This window comes from Erithacus rubecula (genome assembly GCF_903797595.1).
Source record: "Erithacus rubecula genome assembly, chromosome: 6".
In the NCBI taxonomy this organism is placed as follows: domain Eukaryota; kingdom Metazoa; phylum Chordata; class Aves; order Passeriformes; family Muscicapidae; genus Erithacus; species Erithacus rubecula.
The window spans coordinates 55,180,997-55,200,211 of NC_136688.1; the positions used below are offsets into that span (position 1 = coordinate 55,180,997).

Here is a 19,215-nt window from a genome sequence, read left to right on the forward strand (position 1 = left end):
GCACCACCAGCAACCATCAGCATGGCTGGAATGACTCAAAACAGAGAGCACCCAACAGGATGGCAACATTTATCAACAGCCTCTCCTCCCTCCACAGCAGCCAGGGCAGCTCTGCCCAGGCACGGAGCAGGAGCAGCCAACACCCAGGAGATGCTGGGATGCAGCAGCTGCCCCAGACTGATCCAAGCTGCAGGGATCAGGCCCTCTACACATGCCCAGATGAGCCTGCCTGGCACACTTCTTTGCCAAGTGCTTCTCCACCCCAGTTTTCCTCAAGCAGGAGCAGCTCACAGCCACATGGCACCTTCATTCCACAGGAGTCAGAGCTCGGTGGTGACACACGACTCAAACACGCAGTGAGCTGCTCTTAATCCCAGCAGCCAGGCGAGCAGAGCTCCCCTCTGTCCTCAGCTGCCCTTTCTGGGCAGCTGCAGCTTTTCCTGGCACCTGACTAGAAACCCTGTGGCTGCTTTTACCTCATGTGCACAAGGTAAAACACGGATTTGGGCTTAGAGCCTTCCTGCATCTTGAAAGGGAAGCGTTTGGGTTTAGCATTGTCCAGCTGCTAAGGTGGCATCAGGGCTGCTTTTCAGAACCCAGAGACAGCAAGATCCGTTTTTTCTGGTGATTTCAGTGTCCTCCTCCAGCTGCACTTGCCCTTTCATACCCTGTCCCATCCGTGCTTTTCAGGGCAGTCAGGGTGCTGCACGCCTGGCAGGCAGTGCCCTTCAGAGAACTGCAGCAATGCAGGGGGAACCCAGTGCTTCCCCATACCCCATAAAAACCTCAAAGGCAAGAGGAAGGCCCTGTATGTGGCACAGCTGCAGGCTCTGCCCTGGGCAGAGGACAGCACTTCACCTTACTCATGTTACAAGCAGTTACAGGAATGGAGATATTTCCTGGGTGGCTCTGGCCAAACTCCCCCCACAGGACTTCAGGGAATCATAGAAGAGAATCACAGAATGGTTGTGATTAGAGAGGACCCTAAAGGTTATCTCATTCCAACCCAGTTGCCATGGGCAGGGACAATGCCTTCCCCTAGAGCAGGCCTGTCCTTGAACACTTCCAGGCATGGGGCATCCACAGCTTCTCTGGGAAGGCTGTTTGGGTGGCAGGCTCAGTGACTTCAGCCAGCCCCCTCTTCCCTATCACACACCCCAAATTTTGCCAGACCCTGCTCATATCACACTCTGCTGCTCCACAGCTGCTCCCTAGCACAGGCTGAGCCATTCCTAGGATCAAGTTGAGCCATTCCTAGGACCAAGTACCACCCAAATGAGCGAGACTGGAAAAGCCTTGCCCTGCCTCCACACCAGTCCTACACAGGTCTGTCATTGGTATAAACCACAAGTTACTTCATGATTTTCTGGCACCCACAATCAGCATCACCAGCCAGTGAGTGGGACGGGCTGTACACGCATGAGAGTAAAACCACAGAGGGGTTAACCCTGCAGTGGAATGGCAGAAACCCCACGGTGCTACTGAGAGCTCTCAGAGTCACCAGAGAGCCAGAGGCTGTGACTCACTGGGAGAGCTGCACAAAAATAGGGCTTTCAGCAAGACCCACAGGAATTTCTGCAGGGAGATTCTTCCCCTAGACAGGCAAGGGAACTGGCCTCACCTTTCCCACCAGGGAGCAGATCTGATGACTGCTCTGCCAGAAGAGGAATTCACTATTGTCCAGCTGGTTGTTTCCAGTCTGGCTAAAAATGGGATCACAGGAGACTAATTGCTTCAGTGGAGGGAAAAAAAGAACCAGTCTGGAGTGATGGAATTATTTTGTAGACTGTTGTTGTTTGGGTTTGTTTCCATCCTGGCTTAACGAGCATTAATGACTTCAGATGGGGGGAGGAAAGCCATTAGGGAGAACATGATCCACACAGATACCTCTGGCCCAGCACACACTTCTGTCCCAGCCAACCTCTACAGCTCTGATGGCATCCCTCCCTCCTCCAGCCCTTCAGAATGCAGGAAAGTGGCTGAGAGCAAAGGGAAATGTTAATTTTTTCCTTTTAATTGGCCTGACTGGAAGTGCCAGCTTCCCTGCAGCTCAAATACTTGAGCATGTTAGCTATGCTCGGCAGCATCTCCAGAAAAACTGCTGTCCCTCCTCAGTGGCAGGGAAACAAAGGGAAAACATCCCAGAAGAGTGGATGCTCCTGGCAGAAAGCAGCAAAGCCCAGAGTCTGTGAAATGAAGTTTGTTTTGATTGTGGAAGCCACACTTAATCTTCTGAGACTCATTCTGGTGTCTGGAGAGGCAGAATGAAACCCAAAGCCAAGACAGGTAATTAATGCTGAAATTCCTCCTTACATAACAGTGCTGGGACAGACACTCACTTGGCCAGTGCTATGCATGGCTGTGCCAGCACAGCCCAAAGAAAGCCTGGGAGTCAGCAGTGCCTGTGCTACACCCAGAGGCTCCAGGCATCCTTACACATGGGGCTCCAGGGAAATAGGGATGGTATGGGAATGGTGTGCTTATTTCTATAACCCAGCTCTGCTGAAGGACAGTTGTGCTTTAACTGCATCCCCCAGGAGAACAACCTGAACTACCCCAAACCACAGCAAGGTGCCAAGGAAGACACAGGCAGAGCAAAGACTTGGAAATATCAGGAGCTTCCCTGAAGAAGAAGTAGAGAAATTCAGCATGAGCCTGGTTGTAAGAAAGCAAAGAGAAAGTAGGGAAGGCTCTCAGGCAGTAGAACAGTGACTTCAATTACCCTGCCCTAGACATGACAGAATGTGAGATCCCCAACACTCCATGCCACATTTAACTCATGCACAGGCAACAGCCAGGCCTCCAAACACCATCCTCTCTCTTCCATGTGTCCCCATTCCAACAGAAGCTTACTGGCAATATTTGGCATTTGCTGCCTTGCTTCCTGGCCACAGGCTGATGCTGGGAAGCAGCATCCAACAGTTCTGGCAGAACTTCTCCTGACTGTCCTGTGGCTTGGGAAAACTGTCAGTCCTGAAGGACCCCAAGGCAGCTCTGAGTCAAGATGATGAGGGGCAGTAAACAGGGTAGGCTACAAGAAGTTTCCCATTAATTTTATCACACCAAATAGCTGCCCTTCCCCTGGGGCTATCCCTGTCAGGGCAATCACCAGTTTGAGTGAGCAGGGCAATTCCACAAGATCAAAAGAGTGTAGGGGGATCTGTGACATAGAGACTTTCCATGCATGAATCCAACTTCAGCCCACTCAAGCCACAGATAACCTGTGGCTTTAGGGGTTTGAAAGCTGGTTTCCCTTTGCTCTGGCTCATTTCCAAAATCTCATGAGTTCCAAGAAGCAGCACAGTTTAGTATTGCCTTTTTGGAAAGCAGACAGGGAATTATGTTTCAAGTGGCTCAGTCACTGATAAAAGATACTTATTTAATAGATATGGTGGCACAAAGGCTTATTTGGGCATTTTCTCTTTGTGTAAGGATAGGGGGAAAAACATCAATTCAGGTGGGAGTTACACCATCCTATCTCAAACCTACCACCAGCAGATCAGCTGCCATCCATGGCCCATCTCAACCTCAAAATCAACTCTGCAGTGTGAGATGTGCTGACTGCCTGAATCTGCCCTGGCTTGCTGCATCCCAAGCAGCAAAAAGGACACTGAGAGCTGTCACTCTCCAGGGCTGGCCCTGGCCCCAGTGAGACCCCAGCAGGAGCAGGACTGGCAGATGAGCTCTGGCTTCACACTCTGTGCTGTTGCAAGGGTGGAGTGGCCAGGCAGTGCTGCCTGACCTTCCCAGTGGGTGGACTACCTCTTTGGGAGCTTGGCCAGCTGGCAGGAGTCACACTGTCTCCTTGGCTTTCTCATTTATCAAGGCTGGGCAGAGCAGCAAGAAACAGGAGTCAGCTGCCAAGGTTTTTGCTCCCTCTGTGCTCGACAGGGTCTGAAGGTAGAAATTTTGGCTGTAAAGTTGCTGTTTGGGCACCAAGTTTCAAAATACTGCTCAAAATATATGAGAAATTACATGAGTAATATGGGAATGAGGAACTCCAGCTAAGAAGAATGGTTATAAAGTAAAAAAAAAGAGAAGGTGCAGGAAATGTCAAAGGTTGCATTAACTTGATAAGACTGTGTCAAAATCCCCAAAGCACAGATAAGCATACAATTCCTCAACTTAGGGTTAAGAGATACACACAACCAGAACTACAAAGCACACTAACTCAGCTTTTAGGCACCAGACAGCAAGGACATGGGACCCTGCTACATTTTCATGCCCAGGTAAATGTCAAAAGGAACGTAACAAGATCCAGAGAGGGGAGGAGAAAACCCACAGCCTGCTTGCTAAATGTCACACACCAGCTCAGACTGAGCACAAGTGCCACAGAGTCTGGACACTGAGACACACAGCAGCCTCACTGCCAGAGCCCAGGCTGGCTGACAGCAATGTCCTTGGAGTCTGAAGGGAGCACTTCCTCCTGCCCCTGCTGCCATACAGGTTTGCACATGGCACAATGCCCCCTGCCACCCTGCACAGCCAGCCCTGCTTTTCCCAACTTGCCCCCTCCTCCATCCCCCTTCCTTTTCCAGCACAACAACCAAAGATGGCATGACCCACTCTGGCCAGACACCACGACAAAAATGCTTCAGATCAGAAATGCTTCAGATGTGAACACACACATCCTATTGGACAGGCTTAGCTGTGGCACTATGCCTGGATCAGGGATTTAGCTGGCAAATAACATCTCCTACTTGGAAGTAATTTTCTTGATTCATGAGCACTCCCCTACCACACTGCTGAGAGATTTGTGAAAGCAGCTCTGGCTGTTAATAATAAATTGTGCTTGTGAAACTTTAATTGATTCAGGAGAAATCAGCTCAGAGCACGGAGGATCTCCATGTTTCTGAATATATCACATTTGTACATGGTTGAGACTTGAAGGCTTGCTCCCCTTTCCATTGTTGTCAGCTGGAATACTGCCACTGCTTCAGTGGAATAATAACCAGGTAATACAATTCCAAGATTGAATTGTGCCCTCAGGTACAGCCTCATAAAAGGGGAGGTTCTCCATCCTATTAACAGCAAAGGTGCCATGACTCAGAGGCCAAATGATGAGCAATGCTGTGCCCTTGCTCCATGAGAACAGGCCCATAAACAGCAGCCTGGCCTGCACCAGCAGCCAAGGACAAGCCCCAGCACCAGCTCAGCTGGCACACAGAGAGCAGAAATAAAGCTGTGCCAACCATCCTGCCCAGGGTACCACTGGCAGAAGAGGGAATTCTCTCCCACAGAAATTCTGAATTGTAAAACACTTATTACTGCAGCACTACCCTGGAATACTTGAAAATTTCCAGTGTGTTATTATTTTTTGTTAGTATCTGTATCACTACAGGCAGCTCTGAAATAGAACCTATAGACAAGTGATGCACCACTGATATTAAAGTTGCTAGGTGGCTTTACAAAATTCCTCTGCTTGCATAAAAGAAGAGAAACCCACCTGCTCCCCAGCATAAAGAACAAGATCTAAACATTGGAATTATTGACCAAGGAAACATCAGGTACCAGTCTTGCTGCAGCTAAAAGAGTAAGTCAAATTCTCCCTGGATAACTACAGCTGTTGCTGCAGGCCAAATATTTCAACACAGTCTCTCACTGTGTCCCTCACAAATACAGCAACTTCACTCAGTGCAACACGTTGTGATGCAAGAAACCTTCCATTTCAGCAAGTCAGAGAAGCAGATGCAACAGCATTTTGTCAGCATAATCCTTCTTTCAAGAAGTTGTACAAAACATTTATTAAGGTTGACAGAGAGACCTTTTCCCCAGCTATATATATCAGCTCCCTAATGCCAACCCAGGGCTCATGTTCTCAGAGAGTGACACTGAAAGCTTTCTCATTTTGAGATGGGTACAGAGATCAATAAAATTACTGGATTAATGCTGGGCAGTTCTGGAGATCTGGAGAGCAAATGTTTTCAAAATGTGTGAAATCATATACCTGAATGCCCTTGGTATCAGAGAACATGTTAAAAATCAGATGAGCAGTTCTGGCTAAAAACATTACAGTAATATTTACAAGCAGTTTTAAAAAATACATTTTAAGTAACATACAATATATTTCAGTTTTTATGTTTTCTCCTTCTGGTGACCTCTATGCCTTTAAAATACAATGAAGAGAGCAGGAAAGACAGAAAACCAGTATTTTTGTAGAAAACTTTCTTAGTTTCAAAAGTTCTAATGTAAATATTCCCCAGTGCTCTGAGATTTAAAAGATTGAGCCTAATTCTGATTTCTAAGTCTCCTTTCTTTGCAAACTTGTCTGCAATTGTTACACATAGCTATTTCTTAATTGCATTTGCATGCTCTTTAATTGTGAAATGCCTCCATGAGGATGCATTAGTCACAAAAAGAATGCCAGAACAGAACTCACATCTAATCACTTATCCCCTCCACAGATGAGCAGTACTGCTTATTTTTATTGCAGAATTCTCAAACAACACCGAGCTCTCATTGCAAGCATTCACTAAATGAGTCTGTGCCTGTAAGAGTTCACGTTTTTATATACAAATGTAGCAGCTACACCAAAAAAGAGTGAAAGTAGGAGAGACTGGCATTCAGGCAAAGGTTCTCCAGCCTTGGGGCAGGTGGATGAACTACACAAACTCTTGAGGCCCCTTCGAGCTGGACTTTTTAATGATTTATACAAACTCATTATGTGCAGGGTTTGCAGGTTTCAAATCAGTCCCTTTAAATAACCATAAAGGAAAAGTAGACACCAGCAGAGCCAACAACTTCTGCAGGCTATTCAGTAGTCCTTAGTCATGTGGAAAGTTCCACCAAAGTTCACAGACGATATACAGTGGAGTCAATGGGGCACAGAGATCTGATCTGTGCATCTCAAAACAGGACAGCTCTTCGTAAGCACAACTGTAAATCAGGACTAAACTGTCCTGCACTCTGACTGATTAAACATGACATGGAAACGTGAGAGGCTGGGTTTTTTTTTTTTCCCTCTCTGCACTTTCCATTTGATCAAGTGCAGAGAAACAGCCCTTTAAGCAGTGCTTGCCAGAGGCTGTAAAAGAGCCCATCTCACAAGCATGCAACAACCACATCTGAGTGGAAAACTCTGTGGAAGATGCACTGTCTAGAAGCACAAATCAGTCTACAAGAGCTGTTGACTGTCAGATAAGATAGCCACAAACATCACTACATTTCTGACCCTGAGAGACATCCCTTTATTTTTTCTAAAGCTGAATGAAGTGTTTCCAGCATGAAAATTCCTCTTCTACACTAAGCAGTTGTTGTAAGGATGGGATTGCTGATGGGCTATTCTGTGCCAGTTTGCAGCTTTTAGCTGATTTGCTTCACTCATTCACCAGATAATCAGCTTATATTTCATCCCTTCTGCTGCTCTCAGAACACAGCACATCCTTCATTTTGTTCTGCTTACATTTATATCCACTCTGGTCTTTGGGGCCCCAATCCCACACAGCACTGAGCCTCAGAGCTCTCCCAAACAGAGTTCTTGTAGTGACAGCAGATCTCACAGCTGAGGTTATGGAGACTCACACCCATTTTGGCACTGGTTGAGTTGTTTCCCAGCCTTTCCTCAGATGCAAACAACTCTGCCCACACAGAGAATCCATGGGGAAGAGAGGCACAAAATACATCAAATCAGCAAAGATTACCTACAGAGGCATTCTCTGTATCACATTCAAACAAAAACTTTCATTGAGCAATAAAACAGTTTGGGTTGGAACACACCTTAAAGATCATCTCATTCCAACCCCCACTGCCAAGGACAGGGACACCTTCCCTTGTCCTGTCTGCCATCACTTCCAGGGATGGGACACCCACAGCTTCTCTAGACAACCTGTGCCAGAAACCTCACAGTAAAGAAATTCTTTTCAGTATCTAACCTCCATCTATCCTTTTTCAGCTTAAGGCCATTCTCCCTTGTCTTATCACTGCATACCCTTGCAAAAAGTCTCTCTCCAGCCTTCTTGTAGACCCCTCTTTGATATTAAAAGGCTGATATCAGGTCTCCAGGCTATAAGGTCTTTCTCTTTCAGAAAAGCTTAAAAACACCTCACTGAACCAAAGGCTTATCTTTATTTGCCAAGAAAACAAAGCTGTGAGCAGCACCTAAGCAAACCACCAGTAATCCCTGGATAGCCCTGGACAGCCCCCCAGCCAGGCAGTTTGCCTTGCAGAGCACTGCTGCTATCAGCCACAGATCCAGTTCTACTGCTCATTTACCTCCCTGGGGGAAGCCCCTTGACTTCAGGGAAAACAAGATCTGGCTCCAGATGTGGAAAAGGGCATGAGATGAGAATAAAGAAAACTACCAGTTGCAAAAAGAAAAAAATACCAAACAAAAAAACTAAAAAACAGAAAAGGGTGAACATAAGGAATCCCATGTCTGCACTGTCTTGACCCATGGAAAAAGCAAACAGCACACTAATAAAAGTTGCTCTGCTAACTGGCTGTATGCAATTAGGAATTTTTAATTGATTTTGCTGAAAGAGACCTTAGTGTTGTTTCAGTTAACAGGAGTCTTTCCAGCAAAACTGGTCTCCATAAAAGGCTTATGTAAAGCTTCCTTCAAGTGTCACAGGCTCATTGTTTGAACTGGCAGGGAATTAACCTGTTGCAAAAAGCTCATTCCCTATAAAAGCCAACAGTCATGAGACACACAGCTGCAGACCTGATGGGTCTCCTCACAAAGAAAAGGTGATGATGGCAGAGACCTGGCCAGTATCCTGCAATCTTTCCAGATCCCAGAGGAAAACATTTTTCCCTGTCATAAGTCCCCCACACACTAAGGAGATGCTCTTAGGCAGCACACAGAGTAGTAAACATTGTTTATATGCTTATTTTATTTTCCCTGAGAACTGGAGTTCAGCCCCAAAGCCAGACCATGTTCTTGTCTGGATAATTGCATAATTATCTTTTGCCTTCCAAAAGAACCAAGCATCCTATGAAACACCATAGAGTCACAGGACCAGCACACCAGAGCACAGGGATTCTTTGCACTCCATCCCACATCCAGGGGTGGGATAGGGCACCAGCAGGTCCCACCACCTCCAGAGGGGTCAGCTGCATTAGAAACATCAATACAGACACAAAGGCAGTGAAATGAGCTGACCAGCCTGAACCCTCAGGAAAAAAACAACATCCTTCAGCCAGCCAATAACCAGAACTTCCCACCAGCCTTTCAGCTTCTCTGGCTCCTGGTCAGCTACATCACCTGCATGTTCCACCTCCTGTAGCCCTAAGGATGGATCTGCCCCTGTGCTGTGCCAGGCAGTGAGCTGGGCCATGGAGGTGTTCCTGCTGTCCAGCTCTGCACCTCAGGCTGGCAAAACCACCACCCCAGCCCATGGTGCAGAGCTGACACTGTGTCCTGCATGCTGCATCACCTCTGCAGGTAGTGGAGGGTGTCCTGAAAGGAGACCCTCTCAGCCCACCCTGCTAGGGAGATGTATTTGCAGAGACAGAGAAAGGTTTGACATAGATATTAAGACTGTGCCACTAGGCTGGGCTGAGTGCTTTATGTGCCTCTAGAACAAACTTACTGTATCTTGCTGTAAACCTGGAAGCCCCTTCCTCCAAAAAAATCCAACCCCACAACAACCAAATTTAAGGAAATACTTGCATTTGCCCTCAATATGCGAGTAGGTGACCTTGGCATGTGGATCTGCTCACTCCCAAAGCTTATGCCAAACTCTGAATTTGAGGGCAGCAGGGCAGACCTGCCATTTTTACACTAGTTCTAACAGAAGGAAATGTCCTGCTTAAAAAAAAACCAAAAACAAACAACCCTTAAAGTCATCCACTATCTCTTTGATTTTTAGCAGACTGTGAGAGGACCAGTTCTCTCATACTGAGTAAGCCACTGTGCAACCTAATTCTGCCCAGGTACTCTGCTTTGTTTTGTTTCTGGCATGCACAGAAGCCAAAATATGCTTCCCCTACCCTGGAACTGCTGAACTGGAAAGTGAAAGTCGGCAAGAGCTGCCTCAAGACAAATAGCACATACTGCCATTAGAAAAAATGATAAACCAACCTATCTATGTGCAACAGAGCCCTGCACAGTAATTTCCTTTAGAAATAATCTTAGAGAAAGCAGCAGTGCACAAATATTGCCCTGTGAGCAAAGATTTTATTTACAATAACCATGATTATTACCTAACATTTTCCTGGCAGCATCCATCATGAGCTGATCCCAAATATCCAAGGCTTGTCCCATTCCTCTGTGGTTAGGGGTGCACAACATACTGTGATGTGACATGTAAAAAGATTGTTTTCATGACTGAATGTATAATGGGCTAAAGAACCCCCCTACACTGCTGATTTTTTTTCAGGAAGGAACTATAAGTAGGTGCTGCTAAGTTGACAGCTAAATCTCATCTCAGGGCAAGACAGAGACCTTTTCTTGGTAAGGCCAGAAAGCCATCTCTCCTTTGTAGTGCTGCAAATGAAAAGATAAAAGAAAGGATTTTGAAACTGAAAACTCTTTTAAAGAGCCCCAAACACATAAAATTTATGTTTATAGGATTCCTATTCTGACCACAGCTTAGTAACAAAAAAGGAGTTTCCTCAAAATGAGGAGCAAACTCACTGAAAATTTCAGTTGAATTGTGAAAACCATCCCATGAGAGAACTAATCCAGCTATAAGGCCAGTTTTAAAATTAAAAATCATATTCAGACAAAATGCATCATCTGCCTCAGAACCCCACTCTCAAGGACTTACAGTAGCAATTGCAAAAATTTTGCTCTACAGCTATTTCAAATTGCTTGTGTGTGGCTGAAAGAGGAATCAATGAACACCTGATTTGAGCAGGCACCAGCACTGTCCTGCCAGGCCACAACAACAAGTTTCAGCTATTCCTTGATGAACTTTCAGTGCTGTCTCTCGAGCCTCTCTAGCATTTCAAAGAAGAGAAAACTCAGCTTTTGGCAGCACTTGTGGCAAATGCAACTTGACTTACCAGGAGAACACTCACTGCACTGGTAAATGCAGATTGAGCACATTCTGCTCAACCTTGAAGGGGGCAAGGAAAAATACAGCATTGTTGTTAAACCCAGAAGAAAAAGAATTGCCACTGAGTATTCTAGGGCAGCAACTCTCTTCCTCCACTGACTCTGGAAACCAGAAAGATGACACTTTGAAGAGCCTGTGGTAAAATCCTTTCTGGTCAGGCTATTTCTGGTGTCTCTGCCCCCTGCTCCCTAAGCAAGCACTCACATTCTTACCATAAAATCTGATCCATTTACACATGTGCATTCACTCCACTCTGAGTATCCCCTTCTATCCTGCACACTCCCTCCCAGAGCCTGGTGTTTGTGACTTTTCAGAACCAACCTCAGCTCAGCACAGCCCCAGCCAGCAGCTCTCTCCTCTTACATCTTCCAGAACCCCAACTAATTATAAGAAACCAAGTCACCCAGCCCCCTGCAGATCTGCCCTGTGCAGCTGAAGCTACCTGACTCCACAGCTTAACCAGTTTCTCAGAAGGATCAAAGCCTGTGCAGTTGTTCGAGGAGCTTTCCAATTACTCCAGTTTCTATCATGAATTACAGCAGCACTTGAAGAGTGCCAAAACCCAGAGGGATCAGTTACTCCTGCCCTGTGACAGGCAGCAGGCTGGGGCAGACAGGACAAGCAGTAAGCACAAGGCATTACATTATGCACAGACCCAGTTTTGCTGCTGAATGATTGACAATAACTACTGGATGTCATTATTTTAAGGATAATGTCATTTGTGTAATTATCTGGCATGGGCTCTGCTCAGCGGCTGGCATTATTCACAAGGGAAGAATTAGACTGAAACCCAGCTGTAGAGTAAGGAGATTTGCTATTCTATACAGACAATCACTGTGCTTTAGGAGCTTGATATATAGGCTATATATACCTAGTCATCTTCAGGCTCTCAGGACATGGAGAATATTAAAATGACACTCCTCTATTTCACTGTGCCATATATGTCATATGAGTTCATACTTGAAATATTTTAATATTCTCTGTCCTCACCTGACCATCTGTTTCTCCCTGGACCTCTAGCTAGGAAGAGAGAGAAGCTGCTTTTACTTGACTGATCCTATCATCTCCCCATCAGATAGGAAAGTGCCTCTTGCACAGCCCCCAGCCCTTTGGCCACTTTAGCCCTCAGCTATTCTGCTTTTCTTGAGTTCAAACCTGAGTTTATCTGTCATAGGAGGATGTCCTACTGACTGAGTAAACTATGTAAAGTCCCAAATCAGATGACATTTGGCCCAACTCACAGAAATGGCATTAACAGAGCTGGACTGGGATTGGAACTGGTCCCATCCTGCACTCAGCTCTGGATCCCTGCAATACAACTATAACCAAGCAGCAAAAAAGAGAGACTTGGCATTATTCTTTGCAGTGCTGGCATGCCACAGGTGGGATTGAGCAGGGCTACAGCAGACCATGCTCAAAAATGCTTTGCTGCTGGATTCCAGGTAACATCATTCCAGAAAAAATAACAGTTTGTTCCTCCTCCCCAGCACTGTGGGCACAAGGATGCCAGGGATGTTCTGTGAAGCATGGCAGGAAGAAACCTTTCTGTACAACCACACTGTGTCAGTGCTGACACCTCCCAGTTGTCCTACTCCATCCCAGAAGAGGCTTTGCTCTGCCTCTGGGGCATGAGGGAGGATGCTGGTCCAGTGGTGATGCTGGCCCAGGGAGGGCTCTGCACAGCAGTCTGACTCTGATCCATGCTGGGATTATTGACTGCTCTATGCCTTTATGCTTGAGCTGACAGGGGAGCACTTCAGCAGCACAGAAAGGAAAAAAATATAACCAAACTGCCCCCCTGAGTACAGAAAAATGACAAATAACAAAGGAGAGCTATGTATGGGAAAAAGTTTCCTGAGAACAGCCTTGACACCTCAAGTGGAGGCTGACTCATGGAGGCAACAATGCTCCAAATCTGCTGAAAACACAAAGATGCCAGACATGGACAGGAAGGAAAAACTCCTGTTGTAGGACCATGGCAGGAATGAAAACACTTTTAATGGCTGAGATGAGTGGCACTGAACAGGTAAGTGAAATAGATAGGGCTTAAACACAGTAGCTACTGCAGGGAAGCAGAGGTTTTGGTGTGACCAGCACTTATTAGCCTTGAAATAACATGGCACACTGTGGCAAAAGAAACAGATCCTTACATTCACCTCACAGAAAATCTAGGAAGGTTTCATTTAATGCCTGCCCAGTTATTTCACTCCCTCCTGGAGAGTGGTGCACCTTGGCCAGTGGGCAGGGAAAATGTGGAGGTTCTGTGACCCAGCTGACAACTCATTCCTAGTGGGCAGCAAGTGCCACTTCTTTATTCAAGCAAAAAAACTCCAGCTCTCATCTCAGCCGTGGGATTCAGACAAAGGGAAGTAAAGAATGCAGAGCTCACCTGTAAATGATGCCTCTGCCATGGAGAAACATGAGGGCTGAAATAATTTCTGCAGCGTAGAACCGGGCGCGATCTTCGTCGAAGCGCCGCGACTTCTGGATGTGGAACATCAAATCCCCACCATTGACAAACTCCATCACGAAGAACAGGCGATCCTACACACAGGCAGGCACAACAAACATCAGCAGCATTAACCACATCCTCACCCAGGCTTGGAAAAGACTTAGCAAAACTATTATCTCCTAAATAAAAACAGATTAAGTGTGAGAGTGAGTGGGGGGAAGGCTGAAGTTACATGGTAATACCTCCTTACCCTGGGCTCCTCCCAAAAAGTTTTGACCCCAGTTGTGAGATGAATTCCTGTTCACATGTGGATTGGGCATGTTAGTAAGTTTGTGTACTCATCAGTAATCAGCTCCCATTGGGTTTCTCTGAATTATCCTTAGCCTCAACCAGCAGAGAATGATACCCCTTCATGAGTACTCCTTGAGTTAAGTGGCACAAGAGAAATTTGAAAAAAAATCACTCACTCCCCAGTAAACACCTCAGATCTCTGGGGAAAGCTGCTCCATAACATAATGTACATAACCAGACTGCAGCTTCACCACAACAGCACAACATTGTCTCGAGGATATCCCAACATTATTTCTGGAGAATGTGGGCTGTTTTCCAGGATGGGATTTCCTGCTATACACTTGCATGGCAGCTCCTTTTTGGATCCTCAGGTTCCAGCTTTCCTCTGATTAACCTGCAGACACCTCTGGGCAATAAAGGAACTGATAAGGATGAAGTATAACTGAAAGTTTCTGCTGAGCAGAAAAGCAGCCTGTTTGATAAAGTTCAGTTCATTAACCACAGCTGCTGGTCTCTGAGGTTTCTTTTTTGACTTTGTTCTGGTTTTTATTAAACCCCACAGATAGGGAGGTACTTGCTTAAGCTGTGTGCTCAACAGTGAGTAGGAGTTTCTCATGTGTTCACTTGATTGTGAGAGGAAGGACACAAAGAGATTTGGCACAAAAATAAACCCTGGAATTGTTGCAGCCCAATTAAAAAATCTCAACAATTGTTTCAGGACTTTCAGTATTTGTTGTTTCAGTTTTTCTCTGAATATCAGGAACAAGAAGATTGGAAAAGAGGCATAGAATTCAACTGAGATCAGCCAGGCTTTTGATGGTAATATTTGCCCTTCTTTCCCACAAGCTTCTTCCCAGGTCTGATATTAATTATCTACAAGCTACTTTTAAACCCTCTCTAAGTTTAAGAGGATAAGCATTGTCGTGCTCCACTTTCTGGCAGTCAGCCAGCTTGAAATGACTACTGGTATTAACATCTTCAGATGCAAATGGCAGAAGAGAAACAACCAGAAATTCCCTCGTTTGTCAAAGGACATGAGCAGGAAAGCAAATGGCTTGTAACACATGAGGACAGCTTGCTTCACATAACCAGCCTGGGCTCTGCCCAGCAGCTCCTTCTGGCCTCCTTCCAGAAGGTAAAGATCATTAAATCATAGTTTCATCTGGGTTGGAAAAGACTTTCAGAGACCAAAAACCACTAACCCAACTCTGCCAAGCCCACCACCAAACCATGTCCCCAAGTGCCACACATCTACACATCTTCTAAATACCTCCAGTGATGGTGATTCCACCACTGCCCTGGGCAGACTGTTCCAGGCAGCTTGATCACCCTTTCAGTGAATAAATTGTTCCTAATACCCAATCTAAACTTCCCCTGGCACTACTTGAGGCCATTTCCTCTTGTCCTGTCCATTGTTCCCTGGGAGCAATGCCTGACCCTCACCTGGCTGCTCCACCCTCCTGTCAGGGAGTTGTAGAGGGTCAGAAGGTGCCCCCTGAGCCTCTTCTTGCCCTCTCCAGCTCCCTCAGCTGCTCCTCATCAGACCTGTGCTCCAGAGCCCTGCCCAGCTCTGCTGTCCCTGCCTGGGCTCACTCCAGCACCTCTCAATGTCCCTCCTGCAGTGAGGGTCCCAAATTGAACACACAATTTGAGGTGCAGCCTCACCATTGCTCCCAGCACTCTCCCAACACTACTCCAGCACCAAGGCCATGTGTTGAATGCTATCTCCAGCCCACATAAACAACAGCACCTCATTGTTTCACTCTGGCTTTGTGAGAGGGCACTGAAAGACACCTGAGCTGGCTTGTCTGGGCAGCAGCCTGAGCCAGAGCAGCACAAACTGTGCAAACCCATCACCAGCCTTGGCCCTTCAGCTCAGTCAGCAATTAATGCCACATCTTCACTGCAGATGGTGAAATTGAGCCTGGCTGTGCCTGCCTGTCCCTCCAGCTGCAGCACAGGTATCACCTCTGCCTTGCCAGTCAGGCCAGCTTTTACATCTTGTTATTCTTTCCCACCTCTTTCCTTGCTGATCTCTCCACATGACACATGCTTATCTAGCCCAGCTTGTCCAGGCATCTCCTCAAGCCCATACTTAAAAAGAAATCCCTCTTGCCAGATCCCCAACAGGAAGCAATTTAATTTACCAGCAGCCTGGTGAGGGATGGTGTGTGTATTTATGTAAGTGATACATATGCCTGTATAAACATGCATTAGGTGAACACGTGGATTTTCTGCTCTTTCCTTAAAGGTGACCTTCAGGGAAACAAAAATTAACACTTCCTGTCTTAAAACATGTATGTCCAGCTTCTCCAGAGTAGGCAAAACTCCAGAACCCACCTCAGACTTCTGGTTGTACTTGTTTTACTAAGGTGCTTACAGAAAGACACTACTTCTTTCTCAAATGCTCAGGTAAGCACCAGTATACAGCTGATTTTAAAACTCACATCACTGCTTCCAGCAGCTTTTTGGTAAAAACTGTTTTTGCTTCAGACTAACTGCAAACCTGAGCAAGTATAACCAAACGTGTTACATGGTCACACCCACCCATGGGCTCATTTCACTGGTCAAGCATAGATACAGAACTTTGGGTAACTCTGTTTTTTAATTTTTTTTTTTCAATTTATCTTAAGAAAGTCCAGCTCATTGTCTGCCCAGTTTCCTAACACTCAGAAATCCCATAGGGCTGCTGAAGAAAAGAGCAGGATGGGTGTTACAACTGGTTCATAATGCAGTATTTGTGCACTGGTCTGCTACACACCTGGCAACAAGCATTTGGAAAATCAGCACTAATGACCATCCTTTGGGGAATAGCATGTAAAAGTCAGGCAAGGCCTTCCATTTTAACCCTTAAGGAAGACCATCAGCTTGCAAAGCTGCAAAGACCAGCCACTCTCCTGGGAATCATTAAGAAATAAAATAAACAGTGGTATCCTATTTTAAAAAAGAAGTGTGGGGGGGGGGAAGGAAAAGGGGGAAAGAAGGAGGGGAAGAGGGGAGAAGAGGGAGGGAAACAAGCAGAAAATAAAAGAGGAAAGAAGAAAAGAAATAAGGTAATTTGCAGCAAGAAGAGTAAGACTGAGTAAATAACTTAAAAAGGAAAAGTGAATCTTAAACCAGCAGATAGTTCAGACACTTGTAAATTTGACCTGACTTGAGAGTCAGTTATGTGTCTCCTCCTTTCTTGGTGACTACCAGTGGGAATAAGGAGGAGTTGAAAGCTGGATTGTTTTTTGACAGGGCCCAAGCTGAACTCCTCACATGTCCATTTTTCTATTGTGCTTTGCCCAGAAGTCTGCCTGATGTGGTATCTCTGTTTGACGTGGTAAGAAAGGAGCATTTGAGTCAACAGGAAACAGTGACAAGAAAAGCTTCACAGCAAGTGGCAGGCACAGGAGGAAATCAGATTGCACCACTCCTGGACTGAGATCAAGATTAATAAACTCGCAGAGCAATTGTTACTGTAAATTAAAAAAAAAAAAAAAACAAACAAAAAAACCCAAAAAACTTGGAGGAAACATAAAATTAAATTTGGAGGAAATAAACACAAAATAAAAAATTTGGAGGAAACAAAATCCATGGGATCAGGAGGGTTTATTTCAAGGCTGGCCTACACCTAGAGATTAATCCTGTCAATTTTCACACAGGAAAGCTGTCTTTTATTTTTCTTGGATTTTTAAAAAAATATTTCTTTTAATTTCTGTTTTCCATCCCTATTTGTTCAGCAGGGTCTGTTGGAAGAACAGCAGTGGTTGATGGCAGCTACACATACCCATTATAATATATTTGTTCATTTCTTAGGGGGTTTTGTGGGGCTTGAAGAAAGTCCCTGACTGCAAGAGCCACCAAGGAGGACAATCCATACACTGGTTAGTGCCCCTTGCAAACACTAAAATCCATCTCAAGCAGCCCTTTAGCCCTTTGTCCTCACCAGCTCTACAAACTGTTTTGGATCCTCACACCTTTCCTCTTTGTCATCACATGGGAAGAAAAAAAAAAAATCCATATTTTGTTTGAAGAGTATCCTTTTTCTCCCTGTGCCCAAAAAGGACAGTGTGATGGCCAACTTCTACCCTCTACTTAGAAGTCACAGCTGATGCCCATGTACAACCCACACAAGACCAAAGACCCCCTGGGACCTTATCACCAATCACAAGGGTCCAATTTTCTCCCACAAAATATCAGCCTGGCTCAGGAATTCTACTTAGTTTGGATTTTATATTTTTGGAAATAATTCAGGCACAACTCCTTAGAAAATCAGTTTTGGGCTCAATCTGAGTTCACTGAAGCCAAAGGGGTTTTCCCAGGAAAACAGTCATTTTCCCCTGTTTTGGTAGATGATGCTCTGCAGAGCAGAAGGGAGGCTTTCCAAATCCTCCCCAAACAGAGACAGCTGTGTCACTGCTTCCCAGAGAAACTCCACTGTTTCCAAAAAGAGTAGCAGGGCTTAGGGAGCTTGCAAGCAAATTATTACAACATAATTACAAGAGCTGGCAGGTTCTCTCAGTGTTCCCAATGCTCTCCCTTTGTGGTCCACAACCCCCACACACAGCAAATCTGCCCTAGGTCTTGCTGAGAGCAAGCAAATAAACTCCAGAAAGCCACATGTCCAACTCCCCAGCAGTGCAAGTGGCCATCTGTATCTGGGTCACACAGGATCTGGAGCAGGAATAAGAAACAGGTTTGTAACTGAGCATTTATTTTTGTAGGACTAACACAATCATGCCCCACTCTTAGATGTTGCTCTGTGAGGAAATGCCCATCCTCCATACCAGAAACTTGGAATTCCTGTTGGAAATGCTTCTCATCCCTCACTGTGGTTCTTCAATATCCCCATGAGGGAAGCAGAGGGGCAGGCACTGATCTCTCTGCTACCCAGTGAAGCCAAGGAAATGGCCTGAAATTGTGTAGGAAAGCTTTAGGTTGGATATCAGGAAAGGTTCTTCACTCAGAGGGTGTTTGGGCAGTGGAAGTGGCTCCCCAGGGCAGTGCTCACAGCACCAAGGCTGACAGAGCTCAGGGAGGGTTTGGACAATGCTCTCAGGCACAGGGTGGGACTCCTGGGGGTGATGCTGTGCAGGGCCAGCAGTTGGACTCAGTGGTGCTGATGGGTCCCTTCCAACTCAGCATACTCTATGATTGCACACCCAGCCCTTCACAGAATACACAGATTCTATGAATTCCTGTTGGAAATGCCTCCCCTCTACACCCAGCCCTTGGAGCAAGGCAGCCCTGCATCCCCACGAGCTACCTGCTGCTCCCAGCTCCAAGGGTTAAGGAGAACAGGTTATCCAGGGGGGTTACACGTGTTTTCAAACCCAGGAAGGTTCACAGGTGTCTTGTGAACAGCCTCACCACGAATCAGTCACACAACAACCCTTGCACAGAGGACGTGTGTGAGCACAAGAGCAGACCTAACGAGCTCAGCCCCAAATTTTAGACAAAGCCACTCTTGCCTGACTGCAACTGCAG

General features: G+C 46.0%; 1 protein-coding gene across 1 annotated transcript in view; it reads right to left on the bottom strand.

Moving 5' to 3' along the window:
- PRKCH (protein kinase C eta) overlaps positions 1-19,215 on the bottom strand; it is a 111,081-nt gene that overhangs the window by 30,859 nt on the left and 61,007 nt on the right. Inside the window, exon 10 of the mRNA XM_079309322.1 lies at positions 13,390-13,544. Coding sequence (XP_079165448.1) covers positions 13,390-13,544 — 155 coding nt within the window. The remainder of the gene's footprint in view (positions 1-13,389; positions 13,545-19,215) is intronic.